General features: G+C 51.1%; 6 protein-coding genes across 6 annotated transcripts; 2 read left to right on the forward strand and 4 right to left on the reverse strand.

The window, feature by feature from the left end:
* Window positions 1–51: 51 nt before the first annotated feature.
* Window positions 52–1,231, forward strand: J4E85_009651 (uncharacterized protein; the record flags this gene model as incomplete). Its single annotated transcript, XM_051473871.1, has 4 exons — window positions 52–142; window positions 195–860; window positions 922–1,056; window positions 1,104–1,231. 4 exons carry the CDS (start codon window positions 52–54, stop codon window positions 1,229–1,231), a joined length of 1,020 nt encoding a protein of 339 aa, XP_051322275.1.
* A 1,041-nt stretch (window positions 1,232–2,272) lies between these two features.
* Window positions 2,273–4,142, reverse strand: J4E85_009652 (uncharacterized protein; the record flags this gene model as incomplete). The annotated part of the gene is made up of 2 exons (XM_051473872.1): window positions 2,273–2,791; window positions 2,850–4,142. The coding sequence occupies 2 exons, from the start codon at window positions 4,140–4,142 to the stop codon at window positions 2,273–2,275; spliced, it is 1,812 nt and encodes a 603-aa protein (XP_051322276.1).
* A 277-nt stretch (window positions 4,143–4,419) lies between these two features.
* Window positions 4,420–5,456, reverse strand: J4E85_009653 (uncharacterized protein; the record flags this gene model as incomplete). Its single annotated transcript, XM_051473873.1, has 4 exons — window positions 4,420–4,801; window positions 4,855–4,934; window positions 4,987–5,100; window positions 5,157–5,456. 4 exons carry the CDS (start codon window positions 5,454–5,456, stop codon window positions 4,420–4,422), a joined length of 876 nt encoding a protein of 291 aa, XP_051322277.1.
* Window positions 5,457–8,598: 3,142 nt separating this feature from the next.
* J4E85_009654 (uncharacterized protein) lies at window positions 8,599–8,943 on the reverse strand (the record flags this gene model as incomplete). The annotated part of the gene is made up of 1 exon (XM_051473874.1): window positions 8,599–8,943. The coding sequence occupies one exon, from the start codon at window positions 8,941–8,943 to the stop codon at window positions 8,599–8,601; it is 345 nt and encodes a 114-aa protein (XP_051322278.1).
* A 6,906-nt stretch (window positions 8,944–15,849) lies between these two features.
* On the reverse strand, window positions 15,850–17,209 carry J4E85_009655 (uncharacterized protein; the record flags this gene model as incomplete). Its single annotated transcript, XM_051473875.1, has 2 exons — window positions 15,850–16,923; window positions 17,063–17,209. 2 exons carry the CDS (start codon window positions 17,207–17,209, stop codon window positions 15,850–15,852), a joined length of 1,221 nt encoding a protein of 406 aa, XP_051322279.1.
* Window positions 17,210–17,441: 232 nt separating this feature from the next.
* Window positions 17,442–18,209, forward strand: NOP16 (Nucleolar protein 16; the record flags this gene model as incomplete). Its single annotated transcript, XM_051473876.1, has 2 exons — window positions 17,442–17,551; window positions 17,606–18,209. 2 exons carry the CDS (start codon window positions 17,442–17,444, stop codon window positions 18,207–18,209), a joined length of 714 nt encoding a protein of 237 aa, XP_051322280.1.
* Window positions 18,210–19,247: the final 1,038 nt, after the last annotated feature.

Raw genomic sequence — 19,247 nt, forward strand, 5'->3', positions numbered from 1 at the left:
ATAAGATTCTAAGGCTCAGGCTGTTACTCCTCGAGCATATCAAGAGCTACAATGTCGACTCTAACTCATTCTGAATGGGATGAGAAGACGGGTGGTCGCGAAGTCGCGAAAGCTTTCGCCGAGCAGATTCATGGCAAGAATGGTAGGACGTCCATGTGCTCACGCTGTTGAAAGCTGATGTTGACCTAAAAAAGTGCTCATCACGGGTGTATCCCCTGAAAGCATCGGCTCGTCTATAGCCCTCTCGATTGCCTCCCAAAATCCAGCGCTCCTCATCTTCGCCTCACGCACCAAGTCCAAACTGGAAGAGGTCGTGAGGAGCATCCAGGATGCCTATTCAGACGTCACAGTCAAAGTAGTCCTCCTTGACTTGATGTCTCAAGAATCTGTTAAAACTGCTGCAAAAGAAGTGTCGCAATTGACGAGCCGCCTGGATCTGATCATCAACAATGCTGGTGTCATGACAACGGCGCGTCAAACCACCAAAGAAGGCCTCGAAGGTCAATTTGGCGCCAACCACATTGGCCACTTCCTCTTGACCAACCTGCTCATGCCTCAGCTTCTGGCCTCTGCTTCCTCCTCAGATGAAGGTGCCACCCGCGTCATCAACCTCACTTCTGCTGGTCATCGGTTGAGCCCTGTTCGATTCTCTGATTACAACTGGGAGAAGAGCAACGACGAGATACCCGAAGAAGAGAGGCACGTGCAACTTCCTCCGAAGTTTGCGAAGGGCGCAGATGATGGATACAACGGGTGGCTGGCCTATGGACAGGCGAAGACGGCGAACATGCTGTTCTCAGTGGGTTTGAACGAGAAATACAGAGGAAAGGGTGTGAGAAGTTATGCTGTGCATCCCGGATGTGAGTACCCCGCCGCGCAAGCCTTTTGAGTGCGTGGTTTCAGAATCGCTAATGAGTTTAGCAATCTGGACTGGTCTCAGTCGAAACCTGGACGCGGATGGCGAGGCTGCGATTCGAAGTGTAAGTCCGTTCTGGAAGAACCTTGATCAAGGTGCCGCAACGGTACTGGTTGCGGCGCTAGACCCAGCTTTAGATGGTAAGTAAAGGTTCAGTCGGCACAAGTCAATACTGACAACGTATCAGAATCAAAGGGTATCATGCTGTCTGACTGTCAGATGTGTGATGCGATGCCATACGCGACTGATCCTAAGTTGGCCGATCGACTGTGGGCCTTGAGTGAGAAGCTGGTGCAGAACAGCTTCAAGTTGTGAGGTAAAGCGATGGTCAACGAAGTAAGAGATCAGTTGTGCAATGACAAAGTGAAGGGTAGGATGAGGAGTGAGATTACCTAAGTATTGTCAAAAATCGATGCCGGTAGTGGCTGAGGAAAAGGATCACTGCATGACACCCGTTTCGCATTTTCCGTCAATGCCCTTGAATGATGCAGAGGTGTTTGTTTGTTGCGGTATTCGTACCTAGTGGCTTGGTCGTACTCCACCACCGCTGTCGGATAAGATAAGCGTGCACGTTCCACCGCGTCTTTCCCTGATGTCACATTCCGAGGTCGACTACCATGCCCAACTATCTTCATTTCAAGTACGGCCCACACCTAGCACACAACGCGTTCCAATTCTCCCCTCAATGGCCCGTGGCCTTCGTAGCGATTTAGATCCGTGTCCGCGTTGTCTCTATTCCAGCAATAGACTCGGATTATTTGACGATCTCGAAAGCTATGTGTAGCTACAGCTGATCACCTACTTCACGCGAGAACAGACTCACGATGGTAAGGGCGTGTTAAGGCCATGACAGCTACTTTTAAAGCAGATGATATCACCGCGTGGCAGCATGGAAGCGGCAACGTTAAAGAACACGATCCGAGAATCTATCCCAACCGTCTGACAGGCCACGGCCTACCAATCCGAGCCCCATAACCTACAAATCCCACACACCAGCAGCTGCGTGATGCCTTTGGGCTGTAAGCAGCCTGCTGAGGTCGATCGCACAAGCATTCTCGGACCACGGCGAAGACGAACACTCAAGCAAGGACGAAGACGGGAACAGAGGCGAGCTTGGACCTGAAGAAACGCTCGTTGCAGGCACTCGTGTACAGTCAGCCGGAGGTCGATTCGAACATGCATGCAAAACCAGAATTCAGCAACGATAACAGGCCGGACGGGGGGCTGGAAAGCGCAGGCAAAGGGAAGATGGACAAAGTGCTATCGAAAACACTCCAAGTTTGCCTGCGAAAGACAGCCTAGTCCCGCTGGACGACCGAGTCATTTAGAGCGAAACTCGCATTCAACGACTTCGAGCTACTCTTCACTGTCCTCTTCGTCTCCCTTTTGCTTTTTACGGGGTTGCTTTCCTGCGATCGGTTTCCTCCTCTTTCTTGCAAATGTATCTCCAATTCCCAGCCCTTGTTCGAGGTTCGACATTCTCAGCGGTCCAAAGTCCCTGCTATCCCTTACTTTCGGGTGGCTTGCCAGATACGCATTGATCTTGGCCCTCAATGTTGCTAGATCTGGCCGATGCTCTTGCTCCCAGTTCATGCAGCGCGCAACCAACGACCTCAGCTCTTCCGAGTATTTGCTCAGTGCCGGAAAGCCCAAACCTTCAAACGGTTTCGCCCCGGGCTCGTCTAGTCGCCCATGATCCGCTTCGCCAATGTTCACGTTTTGCGGCATATCCTCCGAGTAATGCAGTTCGCGCTGCGGACCAGCGACCGAGCGATTCGCAATCATATACCAGACTGCGGCTCCGATACTCCAAACATCTGACTTCTCATTCAAAGGTGTCAAGTCAGGCGGAGTGCCTCGTGCAAGTTGTTGCTCCTGATGCGATTAGCACGAGTTATTCTGGGTGTCTCGATACCGAACAGATTTGACTTACGGGAGGGTACTTGAAACTGGTGTGGCCGAGCACGTACTCCTGAGGGTTGTCTGAGGGTCTCACTGCGGGATCACTCTGCTCCAGATCATACATTGCCATACCAAAGTCGCTCAAGACACAGTTTGGATAAGCATCGTCAGCCGCTGGCTCCAGGAAGATGTTGCTCAACGAGATATCGAGATGCGTGATTGGTGGCCAAGCCGACTCCGCTGTCGCGGGATCTTTCGATCCCGTTTGGAGGACCAGGCATGCATCAACAAGCTGCGACAGTACATGCCAGACCAAGCTCTCTGGTACGACTTTGAGTCGCTCAATTTTATCCGTCGCTTGTCCTCTTTTCCATCGGTCAAAGTGCTCTTTCAATCCCTGGAATAAATCGCCACCTTCACAGAAGTCCAGGTACAGTTTGAAGCGGCGCTGCTGCATCATCAATCTGTACCCTAAATGCCTCAACAAGTTATCATAGCCTGAGGTATCAGCGCCAGCGGCGGGTCGATTCGCGTCAATACGCTCATGTATGCGAATTTCACGCGGAAGATAATCTCTCCAATACGCTGGATCCCGCCATTTCCAGTTGTGTGGGCGGACTTCTTTAACGACCATTCTGGCCGTCACGATGTTGTGGTCGTCGACTGCGCACCACAAACCTGCACATCCAAAAGTGCCTGCACCTAGAAACTTCCCGCCTATCCACCTTCTTCCGTCGCTATATGGATCATGGGTATCATCCATCCACTTTTCACCGTTCTCGGGCTCTTCTTTAGACTTGATGGCTTTAATGGTCATGCCTAAGGTCGCATCATCTGGCTCCGCATCCCACGGCTTAGGTGGCCAGAAGTCGAAGGGATATCGATTTACCGGCCGTGGTGGCGCTACTGTAACGGTATGAACAGGCACTGTAACAGGGCCAGCAACGACCACAGCGGGCGGTGGCACAGTCATCGCAAGCGCGCCGAAACCCGCTGGAGCATTCACCCACGCCGGCTCCGTTCCTCCTGATCCATCACGATACGGCGGCATACTCTTATTTGCGCGCGCAAACGTGACGTCGCTCGCATTGAACGGGTTATCTGGTATAGGGTTTGGTGTTGGTAGACCAAATAATTCTCGTCGCCCGATCCGCGCGTTGTAGTAATCGCGGATAATTCGACTACCATACCATAATGTGTTGACCGTGTTGTTTTGCTCGGCGCGGCTCCATGTGACGGTCAAGGCATTGGTGGGGAAGTAGGCTTCGCAGTCGCGTTTGAAGTAGGGCAGACCGGATTTATAGGGTGGTGACTTCCGTGGCATTGGTGGATGTGCTAAAACAACTTGTCATTCGATTTGTTTCCCAAAAGGCTATATCGGCAAGGTGCGTTCAGGACTACAACGGCCGAACAAAGAGATGCAAACTTCTTGTTGCGGCACTTATGCCGACGCCGGGAGATGGCTAATGCGGAAGGACAAAGACATGGATACAAGCACGTATCTACGGATAGGTTAGTGGATATTGTGAAGCCGTTGCCATAGCTATGGGCGCGTACAGATTTCAAAGTCGCGCATCGATCTGCCAAGACTAAAGCCGGGTCTAATTCATAGGTTGCCCAATCGCGAATTCCAAATCTCGAACGACCTCTAGCGATTCCATATTCCGATCATTCGCAACATTCGGGTGCGTCGTAAGGAAATCATCGATCCTATTTCCCATCTCCAATAACGTCGGTCGTTCACTCGAATGCCATGCCAGACACTCGAACGCCAACCGCTTCAGATCCTCGCTGTAACGTTTGAAAGTAGGAAAGAAACGCATGTCATTCCATGGGTCATCCTCTGGGTCGACGATGGTTCTCAGTTCGCCATGTTCGAGGGCGAAAGGTACAGTTGCGTCAATTTTCTCGACAAAGCGATATGGCCCTTGGCCGAGAGGGGGGAAGAAACCATTACTGAGTAATGAGTAAAGTACTGCACCACTAGGGTTGTAGTTAGTAAAATTCGAACGGGTATTCTATGGTGGTGTACGTACATCTGCCATACATCTGTCTTTTCGTCTAGGGGTACTACCCCAGCGCTTTCTGCTGCGTCGTTGACTACAAACTGGTGTTCCTGCATCTAATTAACTTTGTAAAAACATACGGATTGTAGCCTTGTTACTCACAGGCGCAAATCGTTCGTCTGTCATTTCCCTGACATACTCATATGGGTTGTCAGTTCCAGGAGCACCCATGTCCGTAAACGAGAGGCCGAAGTCTGCCAAGACGAATATTGGGTACTGGGCCGGTTAGCGCACACGATCTCCAACGTATCCTGCGGAGATTGATCACAGACCTCGTTCTCCTCATCCGCTGGCTTGATGAAGATGTTGTCAAGTCTTATATCGCAGTGTTTGATCGGTTTCCACTCAGGTGTGGTGTTCTGCACACGTCCAATACTTACCTGGCCGAAATGCAGGATCTGACACGCTTGAACAAGCGAGCTAGCAATTCTCCAGATAAGGCCTTCGGGTATCTTCACACACAATCCCGCCTCGCCGGGCACCGCTTTTGAGTCACGGTAGCAACCGAACTCCTCATCCCAGTCATGATCAAGCCCTGGCTCCTCGCCTTGGGTATAGAATGTGTTCTTCATTCTGCTGCAGTGCTTTTCTAAAGCCTGCCAAAGATTGCCGCCTTCGTAGTAGTCGAAGAAGATGCGATAACGCCGCTGGGTCATCATCAAGCGGTAACCATGATGTCTGACCAGAGTTTCATGATCAGAACCAGCGGGCTCATCGTCGCTATCAGATACCACGCGGCCGTTGTCGACTAGCTGGTGCATGTGGATCTCGCACGGCAACTGATCTCGCCAAAAGCAAAGGTCACGCCATTGGATCTTGTCAGGCCTCGCTTCCTTGATAACCATCCGCTGTTCTTTGTCAGCACGCTCTCTCAAACCCGAGTAATGATCCTATGCCTGAAGTCACATACCCTTGATATGTTACCTTGGGCATCACTTTGACACCACAATCCCGCACAGCCAGAGGCCCCAGCGCCGAGAAATCTCTTGTTCTCCCAGTTTTGCTCATCTTGGATTGGCCAAAAGAATGGCTTTGTAGCCATCCAGTCTGCTCTAGGGCTCTCCTCAAACACGTCATCCTTGATGGCCTCGATCGTAATTTCCGGACCGATAGAAGCGTCTTCTGGATCTGCGTGCCACGGCCTGTTGGGCCAAAAGCTGCAAGGGTAGGGTTGAACTGGAGGAGCTGCCGGATGAGCTGCCGGATGAGCTGCCAGAGGAGCTGCCAGAGGAGCTGCAATGACAGGAGCTGCAATGACAGGAGCTGCAATGACAGGAGCTGCAATGACAGGAGCTGCAATGACAGGAGGCGCAGCACCAGGTAGCTGCCTAGTTGCTCTTGCTAAGTTTACATCATTTTGGGTCCATGGTGCGGCTGGCACCTGATGTTGTTGCTGCATAGGATACTCAAACCTCTTCCCGACTCTTCGAAGGAAATAGTTTTGAATGACCATGTCTCCATGCCACAAGGTCTGAGCAGTCAATCTAACATCATCTAATAGAGTAAGCTACCATCTCAGCATGCCCATCTTGGAAGGCTTACCCCTTGACCATCCTGGTCGGTGAGTCCGACACCATTTCTCGAAAGTCCTCTTAAAGTAAGGTTGCCCGGTTTTGTATGGTGGTCCTTTCGTCATGATGACGTGTAAGGTGTTTTAAGACTTCTGAAGCTATAGTGTAGTCCAGAAGTGGCTTTGTAGGGTGCATCTAGCTATTGAGAGTTCGCATCTTGAATCTCCATCAGCTTCTATACAGTTTCCCATATCTATGGAATCAAACATGAGCCTTCGGCACATGTTGCGCTGTACCTGCTTTGTGCATGTCTTCTGCCGTTGGGGTCAATGATGAGTAACAAAGGAACAAACCAACAAATGCCAACGTGAGGCTGCGTGCAGACATCAAGCCCACAAAGGGTACCAACTATTTACTCAATCATTGCTTCACGGTTTTACCCGCTGTTTACCTCATGTGGCCTCTGGCTTTGTTCACGTTCTAAACACATACGATGGAGGATCGTAGATGAGTATTGTTGATCTCCTTTCGGATGAGCGTTAAACTGTCTGCATATCCTCAAAGAAGCCGAGATGCAGTAGCAATGGCCGGAGTACTAGGGTGGCGTTGGCTGAGTTATGTGGTGATTTTGGACGGATGCGCATAGTGGTGTTTGATTCAAGCTTGTGTAGTCGGCCTTTTCCACTACATCCCTACACCACTTGGGTGAAATATCTATGTCCAGACACCCTGGGTATTTCGTGCATATCAGGCACGCTGTGATCCAAAAGTACAGTGCCTAATATGGGTATTGACTAGTCTCTATCCTTTGGCCTAGATGTTGATGTGCATCTTGGATCGGCCCAGCCATAGTGTTGTTCATTCCGTTGGCCCGTAACCAAGGCAGTATCGCGCGGATTTGCATGAAGGTGACTGTATCGCGGAAAGGATATCGATCGCATACGCCAGTTTGAGTAGCGACTTCGGTTGGGTGTCGCGCATCGAGACGGTGGGGATTTGGATATCTCGAGGTTTGCCGGAGGTTATTCGTGGGCCTGTTACGCTATGGTGTTTACATTAGGACAGTAGCATAATGAATCATTACCATGAATGACAAGAAGATCTCTGACCCAGTAGGGTAGCTGGTGCGCAATATAATCGGGTCAGATGTTGTAGGACGTTACGCGTTTGACGTGTGGGGCTGCTGCTGTCGACAGACCAGCCTGTCTGAAATATAACATATGGCATCGTGTGGCATACGACTGCGACTTTGTCGTTTCAAGAGTCGCGTAATCTCTCGAAGTTCCGTGTTAGGCGCGCCATGCAGACTGCTACGGCGTGTGCATAGCATTTTGCGTGATTTGGAGCGTCGCGTCCGCAAGAACCTTGGAAGCCGGCGGAAGACTAGCGGACCAACTATGTGTTGCGTCTCCGGAGGTAGCGTATCGCAAGACCAGAGAGTATTAGCTGAGATATCGCAATGTGTACACAGCTGCGTGAGGTGTGGAAGGCGGGCTTGGTGCTGAAGAACGCGCCGCGACGCGTGACGCTGTTGAGCCCCACCAAGGCCAGTCAATCTTGGCATCATCACCTTCTTTGTCGTTTACAGGTACCATCTACTACACCACTTACATCATTTGCACACACTGCAGCAATTCGTCGCTCATCCCCTCATCTGTATAGCCTCGTCATAGGCTCTACGTGACTCTATAACTCATGTCAACGCTCGATGCGTGTTTAGGCATCGTCGCATCTCCATTTCTCTCGCAACGGGACACTGGCCGTCACCCTTCGAAAGCTTCAACACTAGGTGATTGTCAGGAACACACGACGTGAGCCTTTCGTCAAGTTATTCGTAGACGCTACATGAAGTCAACGGCTATACGTTCGTACACAACCATGCCAGCAATTTCGCATAATACCGCACGTGCAGCACAGCCTCTCGAATCCGAAGTTGAAGTTGTAAAGGCACCCTTACCTACGTACCCCCCGCATGTCATGGATGGAAAAGCGCTTGCGGATGATGTTTAACATCTCAAAGATACGGTATCCCTAGAACTTGCGCTTGCATTACAATGACCAACTAGAAACACCGTTTGAGATTGGATCTATGCAATAGTCTTACTGTTGCTGGTACAGTAGCTTCAAATCCGACGTTTCCTTTTCGTCCTGCTCATCTATCTCGACAATCTCATTTCTGGTATCCACAAAATCATGTTCTCGGTCAATTCTCCTGTGGACTACCCCCCTCGTCCTTGGTATCTTTTCCCTTGACCTTAGGCTTCAATGTCACTGTGACCATCTTACGTTTCTCTGCTCCGTCACTTGTATCTTTCGGCACCGGCGTGGCCATAAACTTGAGTGAGCTCTTGCCCTCTGATGCTGCACTCTGGCCGCTCTCTCCACCTCCTGCTCCTTTTGCGTTGGAAGCTTCGGCGTCATTGCCTGGCGCCTTAGGGCGATAGGCGTGTAGTGCTGTGCTGTAGCTGTAGCTTGAGGTAATATTTTGTTCTTCTTCGGACATCTTCTTATTGTCGGGGTTGCGGTAACTGTTTGATCCTGAAGGCATTTTGGGGATTTGTTTTGGTTTGAGGGTCCCTAGGTATCTTGTATCCGAATTATTCGAGGGACGGGGAGTAAATCGCTGAGATTGTCTTATGGCTGCCACTGAATACAGCGTGTAAGGATCGATGTATCGATGTGAATTGATATAGAGGCTTGATACCGAAGGAGAATAGTCCTGAAACCTCAATTTATACTACACCATGACTCCGCGAATACGTGTGACTGTCGCGACATAGTCACAACATGTTGTAATCATGCTCTGGAAACCTCCGAATGTTGTCACAACTTGAGTCCTCGAGGTTAGGGCCAATGGTCGACCGTATTTGATGACGTTGATTCAAAGGAACCAACGCACCGCTTCGGATTTCTCACGTTATAAACTGGACATAATGATTTCTTTTGTTGGTGGATTAAGAGATACCTGTGTATTTTTAGATTGAGGTAATGTGAGGCTTAGACTGTAACTGCCAGCGTCAAGTCTCGCCAGTATGAAGGTCCTTGGTACAGCAGATATAGTGCACGCGTGTACCTTTTATATTATACTGTGACCCTTCGTGTAACCATTGTCAGTGGCATACCGCCCGAGTTGTGGCTGGTGCGCTGCAGTCATGACCCGGGAGGACGTGTGAATCAACATTACTGGGCTCACTTTGTGATCTTTGGGCCCTTGAGCGGGGTTGAGGTCTATGACTTTAGCTCAATCTTCAGCCGATCCAATAGCTACCCTGGATCAATCGAATGACTGATAGCTTGACTTGCTCTCCACAGCTCGCATACTGGCGACGGCTGAAACCCACCATATCGCGTGACTAAAACCTGAATGAAAAGTATGATTTCTCGCTCAACCTCGTCGAACGATGAAGCTACAGCCTCCAAGTAAATCGCCGTCCCCCTTATCTCATTGTTCACATCCATGGTAGCCTTGTTGATGTTTAAGAATCCTAAAGTCTCGCTGACCTTCTGGGAGTCGTGTGGCTCGCCAGAGTGGAAAGCAGAGTTATTGTGTACGCAGCTTCCAAGGCCGCAGGTTGCAGATAAAGATCTTGCTATCTCTAACGTCATGTAGCTCAAAGGTACCTGACCGGATGCGATAGCGGAGGTTGGGAGGTCGAGGAGCAATGTTTGAAGAATCAGTTTCTCGTAGCTACACACATCGATAACGGCAAGTAAGTCGAAAATGGGAAGGCGTGCCGATGAAACAGTTCAGCGAACGCGAAATTATCGACATTTTTCACTTCAAACACCGCAAAACACTGTGTTGAAGGACAAGGATTATGAGCGATAGTCGTGTTATCCACATCGCTGTCCAGCTATTTGTCGATGCCGCTCCGAAATACGCCAGGGTAATACTCACACTCCCGTAAGCGGGTGACGTCCTCCGATGGGGGTGTATCTTCACACGCGGTACATAGCTGGTCGAGAGGCTTGAAGTCGTACATAGTGCGAACCCGAGAGAAGCCCAAGCGCTGGTTACCTTGACGAGCTTGTGAGTGTTGCGCTTGGTCTTGTCGTAACTGCGCTAGCGAGTGAACCGCTGACTGACTCTTGCAGTCATCTTGCTAATGTTGTGTCGGAGATTGAGAAGTGTCTCGCGGGTAATGCGACTGAGAAATCCGCGATCCAGTGTAGGAATGCAAGGACATAGTGCGTGGTACCAGCTGAATATTGAAAGTCATGATGAATCTGTGGTTGCTAACTTCCCGGTTGCCCTTGTAACCGTGCAGAAAACTATTCGTCCTTCAATAAAACCCGGGACAGTCTCAGGAAGTCCTTATGACTAGCATCGCACGGATGATTTGGACCCTTACCCTAACAGAAAAAGAAGAGCCATCCAATAATGTAAGACCGTATTGTATAGCGTCCACACAAATTGTGAGCCAACCATGCTCGTGTTCTCTCAGTCCTTTGCATCCACTGCACCAAATGAAAAGTTGTTATGAAGGGTACTCTAGTCGAGCCTGTGCACCTCTGCAGAAATGAAAGTCCCGCATCTCTCAAAACACAGTCAGATATTTCCGGGGTGAGCTGGAAGCTTCCCGGAGTGGTGTGAACAACTCTCAGCATGCGCTGAATTACCAATCCTGTTGATGCCTTGCGCACCGTTATATGGAGCTCGACAAAGGTAACAGAATTGGAACTTGCATCCCTTACGGCGACCTGTTCAAGTCAGTATCAGTTAAGGAGCATTTGACAAGAACAAAACTTACAAGTCATATGATCACATCCCTCCGTTTTCTCAATCTGTGCTCCACAGCCCGGACACTCTACTGAAGATCTTCCAACTTCGGCGACACTTGCTTCTTCTTGCTCTCTCCTGATGCGTGCCTGTTCGTCTCGTGCCTCGCGTTCGACTCTTTCGCGTTCAATTCGCTCAGTGTATTGCGTGCATACTTCATTCTCGTGAAATGGTATGACGGGATTGTGGGCAGTGCACATGCGAAATCCGCAAGCGGCGCAACGGAAGATCGGGCCTTCTACCCCGGTATCGTGGATCTGGCCCGATGGGCAGCCTTCAGCGAGACAATAGAGAAAGCTTTTGTCAGCGCTGAGGTAGCTTTGCATCGAGAGCTCGTCGAACCTGTTCAATAACGTAAGCAAGCGTGGAATTGATAGTTGTAATGACTATTGGTGTTGGAGAATCTTACCGGGTAAACACGTCTCGGGGCGCGAATTTGCGAACATCTGCATATGTCACTGCGTTGGTGCAACCACTGGACGGACAAGTGACGTTTTCCGCGCTTGCCAACCGCTGATTCATCCACTGAACCAAGCATTCCTGACAGACGTTATCGTCGTGATCGCAGCCTTCAAGGCTTGGAAAGCGTTCTGCCAAGACAAAGTCCGCGCAGGAACTGCACTCCTTCTCATCCGGCCGCTCTGAGAGGGTGTAGTTATGAGGCTCGTCCCAAATCTCCTCGACATGTATCTCCCTTTTCTCATTCCCCTTGTCTCTTTTCTCATGTTCGGATTGAAGTGCTTTTCTCATGGCTTCAAGTTCCGACCTATACTTTGGACTCAGGTCTTCGTCTGATGCGATGATGTTCTGTGGCGGCGATTTCCTCGGGACGGACTTCCTGGGAAACCTGCAGAACTTTTCTTTCGGCTCGGCTGCTTTTGCTGGATTCTTCCTCCGTTTCTTCGCGGGTGTATCTGGGGCGACGTCAATCGTGGATGAGGCTGGCGTCAGCAGCCGCTTCCGGTTCGTCGCAGCCGTTTTCATCTTATCTCGACAGCTTTGACAATTCTTCCAGTAATTTTTCGTGGTCTTCTGCTTGTCTCTGATCGTAAGATCGCTCTTGCAGACGGTACATTTGGGTGGTGGGTCTGGCGCTGCGGTCGACGTGAAAGGGTCGGCCATGCTGCCAGTAACGGAAGTTGAGGTTGTCATCGTGCTTTTGTATCTTGATGGGGCTGGCAATAGGCTGTTATGAGGCTGCTACTCGAGATACAGGTCAAGGAAGGTTGACTTTCTCGACGGCGGAAGTGAGATTAGGGATTATGGTAGGTCGAAAGGTACAAAGATCCTTTTGTAGGTCTGCATTTAAGTAGCAGGTGAGTTAGAAGCCCATCCAAGTTATCGTGCTGAAGACGTATGATGGTAATATAAGAATAAAGCGGTGAGGGTGTCGCCAAAGATGCTGATAGAGGTGTTGGAACCGTACAGTGTGCAATCTGCTACTGAAGGTGAAGTTGTCATGTGCACGAAGACGATAATGCAGAGAACCCGGAAAGACCAGATTGGCAGAATCAGTATATAGAATATCACACCACTCACGAAGTCAGCTTCCAGATGCGCACTTCTCACAAACGATGTGACTATGCCCGCAGCACTTTCGACTTCGTGATCGAAAGGGATCTCGAGGTAAAGTATCAGGATTCTTATATGCTCGAAGCGACGAATTAACTTTAGGTAGTTTTCCAGTGTCAGTAAATGATACCCTTGTTCAACGCAGGCTGCAATCGCGATGATGTGCCATCAACAGTTCATCCTCTCCATCAATTGCTTCAACTGTTAATCGCCATACCGAGAGCGTAATATAGATCCCAATACTGCGATACCGCTCGTATCGAGCAAAATGGCGGCTTGATTGCTTCCCGCGATCACATTTCCGGAAGCAACGGTGGAGAATGTGTGTGCGCTCTTGGCTCGGACCGTCGCGCTGCCACGCGCCCCAAGTGAAGGCCAACTGCTTGAGCGCATGGGACTTTCATATTGGCGGTATTGGGCACTTGATGTATTGATGCCGTATCGATGAATGTTGATGCAGAGACAGCATGAAGCGATGATGAGAGATGGTGTTGTAGTAAACCCTGACGCCACGCGCTAAGAATGGCACTAAGCGCGAAAAAGACGCGCTGCCTCCTCCGCGGGAAGGTTGAGCATTGAACACCATTACAGAACGTGTTTTTCATGGCATCGCTAACTTCTCGGATCTATCTCGGCGGGATATTAGATATCGTACTCTAATCGTATGAGCACGGCATGGAAAGCTTGCCAGGAACTGCATCCTAGATCTCATCGCGATGTTCACGGCGATGCCGAAGACCTAAGATGCTTGCCAATTACAAAATGGGAAATTGCACAACGGGAGAGCTGTGGAGATATAGAGTCCGAAATCCGAGGCGTAGACATAGGCAGGTTGTTGAGTATGTGTGATGTTGGTATCCTTCTATGTCTTCTGCTGAGGAGACGTATTCGCTTCTCGCAGCTCCTGTGCTGTATTGTTACATATGAAAGGTGATGGACATGCCTATATCTGACCAATATCTTCTCTGGCACGGATTCCTAGCAATGTGTCAAGCCACAATTCCCGCCTCGCTTCCTCAAGTCCATTTCCCTCCTATCCCATTCCATCACCCTATATCGCATCACCACAGTAACCCAGCCCCCACCTCTCGACATCCCAGCAACGTGATGGCCTGAAACACAAGATTACTGAGATGACATTCCCGTTCTTCCTCGGCCGCGGTTCACGAGATCACTGAGCTCATAAGTGGCCGTGCAGTGCCGTTCTAGCCGGTCATCCCCTGCGCCTCAGTCTTGGCGTACCCGCCCTGCACCGCCTCTTCACTGTTCCAGCCTCTTGGCTCATCTTTCTTTGGAGCATGCATGCGGGGTGTGATATTTGTGTCGTTGTACAGGGCGATGGCGGTTCTCATGTAAATAATTGTTTGTATTTTGTTGATGTGGATAGCTCAATCATGTTGTGACGACTTGAGGGATGTTTGTGGATGTTGCGCCTTCTTGCATGTGTCTTGGTATTCGACCAAGCATTCGTCTGCGCAACTTTCATATTGTGCTGTTACAGAGAGAGTTTCGCGGTCCATGTGTTGTTTCCTGCATTCGTCTAGGCAGGGTGCGGCAGCGAGGTATACGGCACAGCAGTGCGGCGTTCCGACTTCTTTTGTGCAGAAGGTACTCGTCGATTGTGGGCGAAGCGTGTTCGTGAGAGATGATATGAAGTCGTCGGTGGCGTGTGTATATTTCGGTACTAGCTGGTAGAAGAAGATCGGTATGCATAGCAAGATCAGGAGTGTGGGTAGGATCGCTCGGTATCGTGGCGTATATCTGCATTGGGGTCGGGCAGTCGTGTGCATTTCGTTCTGCGAAATGATCTTCCTGTCGCACGCCAACTCTTTCATCACGTCGTGAAGTCTGGTAGATAGATCTCAAGTGGAGGCCGGATGCCTGTGCCTTTGTACACAAGTATAGTCGCGATTCGCTAGTCGTCGTAGTACCAACACTCCAAACACTGGAGAACGAGAAGTCAGTCAAGGAGAAATGTGGGATCTAGCACATTATAAGTCTGACAGCGGCATGACAACCATGCGGCCCATATGTATGACAGAGGCGGCGGTTACTCGGCAGCCACTTCGCGCTCGTCAAGACGGTAAGGCGGCAACGCTAGTGTGCAAGTGTGGCTTAGTGACCAGACTGGTATGCTCCAAGATCACTCGATGCACGCCTTACCCCAATTGTGCAGAAGATGAATCAGCTAGCCAATCGAGTGTCGTTCGTGCAAGCACAACTACGTCTAATCGCACGACGAACCCCCAAATGAACGTGCCGCTGACTGCCTGGTGTGGTTATGCAAGATAAGCGCGAGCTGAAACTGTGCACTGATCAGTTTTGGGCAGAGCCATATCTCACAACGCACAGCCACGACCGCTGCGGCGGTCTTGACCCTGGCATAGCGGGAATAACCTTTGGGGGGACAAGCCCGTAATCCGGGGAAGTCTGGGCCCTGGGCGTGTTCAGTCGTGCATTGTACGTAGCCCGTCAGCACTACAATCTTGGAGGGAACACACACGGGCCTTTTGTGTAAGCAGCCGATTCCGGCTACCTTTTGCGAGAAGTACTCGAAATGCGTCATAGTGATGGTGAGTAGAATTTGATACATGTGTGCCAAACCTACGTGGTGGTAGAGGTCGTTTCCAATGAGTCGTTAATATTGCGCCGGAATATGAGTTGTGAGCAAGGCCTAGACTCAGCTTTTGTGAAAAAGACCGAAGGGAGCATGCGACGTTGAGATAAGTTCGCAGAAGAGTTGGTGTACTGAAGAGCAATGCTGATCTCACGATCCGCCTAGAAGGGGAAGTTTGCCAGACTGAAAGGCGCCATTGGGATTACACGTTGGCAACTCTGGCGCATTTACAAGATACGAGTTTGATCGGCGCCGGCTTATGCCCGCCGTGCGTTGTCGAGGTCAAATTCTAAGCTCTATCGGTTTGAAATTGCGCCATGCATGCCAACCTCGCAGATCGTCTAATAAACAGTGGTGAGAGCTACGGCAGTCTGAGCACGGAAATTCTCGGAGCGACCGCCAAGCTACCTAATCATGAGAGAATCTAATTCCATGAAATGCTACGGAAGTCAGCATTAAACCACAACAAGGGATGGCGAAACTTACTACAACATGATACCGGCACCAGTGAACATGGCGGCGAATTGCATCAGAGTCTTCCTGAGCTCTTGGCCTTTGTTCGGACCGGTCTCGAGGAGTTCAGGAATAACAGCAACAGTGCCAACATAGAGGAAAGTACCAGCAGTAAATGGTAGTAGCATGTCTCCCCACTGCAGACTAGTGCCCATAATGCCAGGACCTTGGATGTCAGCAGAGGCGGAGCTGCCTCCAAATTCTTGGACAGCAATGCCAATGCAAGTTCCTAAGAAAGCGCCGACGGCGGTAACGAATTGAGCCCCCATAGCGGCTCGCTTGCTGAAGCCAGACTGTATGAGGAGAGCGAAGTCGCCGACCTCGTGGGGGATCTCATGGAAGAAGACAGCCACAGTCGTAGTAGCACCAATCGTAGGCGAGGCGTAGAATGAGGAGCTGAGTGCCAGACCGTCGGTGATGTTGTGGGTGAAGTCTGCAATGAGGTTGAGGTAACCACCAAGCTTGACACTGGCGTTGATCTCTTTCTCTGCTGTCTCTACGACAGACGATGTGCCGTTTGTGCCAGATTTCCTGGAGCGCACACCATCTTTGGAGCTGCCGACGTCGACGCCTGTTGTCTTCGCGGAAGCCTCAACTTTGTCGTGCGAGTGCCCGTGCGAGTGGTCGTGTCCGCCCTGGCCTCCCGTCGCAATTCGAAGCCCCTTGTCCATGGCCACGAAGGTGATGAAGCCGACCATGATAGCTACGCCCAGCAACAGGTTCTTGTTGGGTTCGACCATGACGAACTTGACCGAGTCGTGCTCTTCCTCGCCCAAGAAGATCTCAGGGAGCAGGTGGAAGAGGGTATCACCCAGCAGTCCGCCTACAGCGAATGCGACCATGACGGAGAGCGAGGAGGGGTCGATGTTGGGCGGGCATAGTGCGAGGAGGAAGTTTGGTGGGCCCGAGATGTAGAGCGTCGCTAGCAGGGCATTGACTGCAGGGCTGCCAGGGAACAGAAAGGCGAAGATCTGAGAGGTGAGGGAAGACGTGGTCGGGTTCGAGGCTGCCTTGTGCTGGTTGAGAGCTTGCACAAGGGGACACTCCTAGCTGGTGTCAGTACCGCCATGAGCACGCGACATCAGGGTATCTCGGACGAATCAACGTCAAAGGATTGCGCTATCCTCTATACGATCGAGATGATAGTGGAAGAGGTCTAGTGAGACTGGCGAGTAGAAAGCGTACCTGCAATTGCTCTTCGATCTCATGGGCGCTCAGGTTGCCTGCTGGCACGCCGGTCTCGCCCTTGACGGCTGCAGCTGCCACGTTCCATCCCAGCACTCCGAGAAAGATCGCCAAGGACAGCAAGGTCCGGTTGCGCCGCGACACCATGATGACGCGTGAATTGGTTGGATGCAATATACAGACCCTGATATTGGGTCGTGGGGTTGATGCTTCAGGGGTCTGTCACCATGGAAGCTGGCCTGCTCGTGGGTACCTAGCCCGCCCGCTATCGATAACGCTAACGGAAAGTTCGCCAAAACTTTTGGAAGTTGCGACCGGCGCCTCTGCAACACCAGAGACAATACACTGATACCCTCGCAATCCTCCAGAACAACACAAAATGGGTCGCGAACTCCAGAAGAAGAAGAACCGGTCGTCCATCCCCAAGAAGCGCAAGAATGGCCCTTCCAAGAAGAAGATTCTGCAAAACCCCATCATAGCAAAGCACTGGTACGACAGAATGCGCCTGCCTCTGCGTTACCAACCAGACTGACACGATCGCAGGAACCAAAAAGAGACATTATCGCAAAATTACCGCCGTCTCGGTCTAACGGCGCGCCTCAATCACGCAACCGGTGGCACAGAGAAGACGATTGCCCTCCTCGGCCTCAACGATGAGAAATCTTCGCGCGCCGACACCGTCGCCAACAGCACAGCAGACGCCCTCAACATCGTTTCAAAAGCCAAGAAGCCCGAGAATATAGCAATCGAGGAAATCGAAGTCGAGCGCGACCCCGAAACAGGCGCTATTCTTAACGTAACAGGCACACTCGACAAGAAGGACAACCCGCTGAACGACCCCCTCAACGAGATCGAAGATGACAATGAGGAGATGGAGTGGAACGGTTTTTCCATGGTACCAGAGCGACCTGAAGAGGCCGAGAACCCAGTCATCCGGGAACTCGAAGAGGCTGCTATGAACGGCGCGAGAAAGGCACCCCGCGGACAGAGCCAAAGGGAGCAGGAGTGGGTGGAGCGATTAGTAAACAAGTACGGGGAGGACTACGGAAAGATGGCGAGAGACCGCAAGCTCAACCCCATGCAGCAGACCGCTGCGGACATCAAGAAGAGGGTCGCCAAGTGGCAGAAGGCGCAGAACAAGGCATAGGGTTGCGACTTAGGTATGCATAGCAGGTGTTGTGGCGTTTCTGGGCACATTTGTCGCACTCAAAATTCGAATACCAAACATCAGTCTCGGCTTTGATCGGACTACGAACGACCGTGCTCTCCATCGTTCAAGGCGTTTTGTGTTGGACGGGTGATGGCTCGTGCTGATCTCCCAGCGGTCACTGGACCCTGAACTGCACCTACCCCACGAGTTCTGGACTTTCACATTCATGCAGCAGCGGCGTCACCACACGCACATGGTGGACATGCTCATATTGAGTAGACTGACTGCGATCGCGTCTAGGCATGTGTCGGACCAAGCGAACGAAATGCGCAACAGACTGGTACACTCAGCGGGCAAAAGAGACCGAGAGGCATCCTCTTCCACCCCATCCTGAAGTCACCGTCAGCTCAATCGCGTAGACTAGATGAGAGAATCTATCTCAAGAGAAATTCGACGAGAAACCTCCCGCACAGCTGAGAGACGGTTCGTTTACCAGATTTCATCGGAGAAGACCGTCTCATTGACTACCCGCGTACCCACTGACCAACAAGTAACCCAAGTCATCCCTCCCCACACCCCAGAAAGCGCTGCCCACAGATGTTACGTGATCCCGAGGTACTCACAACTGATAGGTCTCCAGTATGGCCCTTTGCCACCCGCCGCGGAACCCAGCGGAATACCAGGATGTCTCTCACTAAGCGTTTCTGGAACAGCAGAATGCTTCCAGAAGTAAGCTCAGCAGCACTCATGCTTGTTTCCAACGAGCAATGACGTCGAACGCCATGACTCAGGAGCATTTCGGATGGTCAGATTGCGCAATCAACGAAGTTGAGCGTCTTTCACGCAGAGCTCTCGCTCGTGCTCAAGTGCCTTCACAACCACGCATATCGAGCGACCAAGAGCGACCATCCCATCAATACGCACCGTTGACTTCGTTGGGAGCGTTGCTGGCTCCAGATTGAAACCCACCTAACCGTCGTCAGTCTCGTGATACGTCCTCACCCGAACCGCGAGGATTACTCTCATCCGCCCTGA

This window comes from Alternaria conjuncta (genome assembly GCF_024043145.1).
Source record: "Alternaria conjuncta strain BMP 0040 chromosome Unknown scaffold_18, whole genome shotgun sequence".
In the NCBI taxonomy this organism is placed as follows: domain Eukaryota; kingdom Fungi; phylum Ascomycota; class Dothideomycetes; order Pleosporales; family Pleosporaceae; genus Alternaria; species Alternaria conjuncta.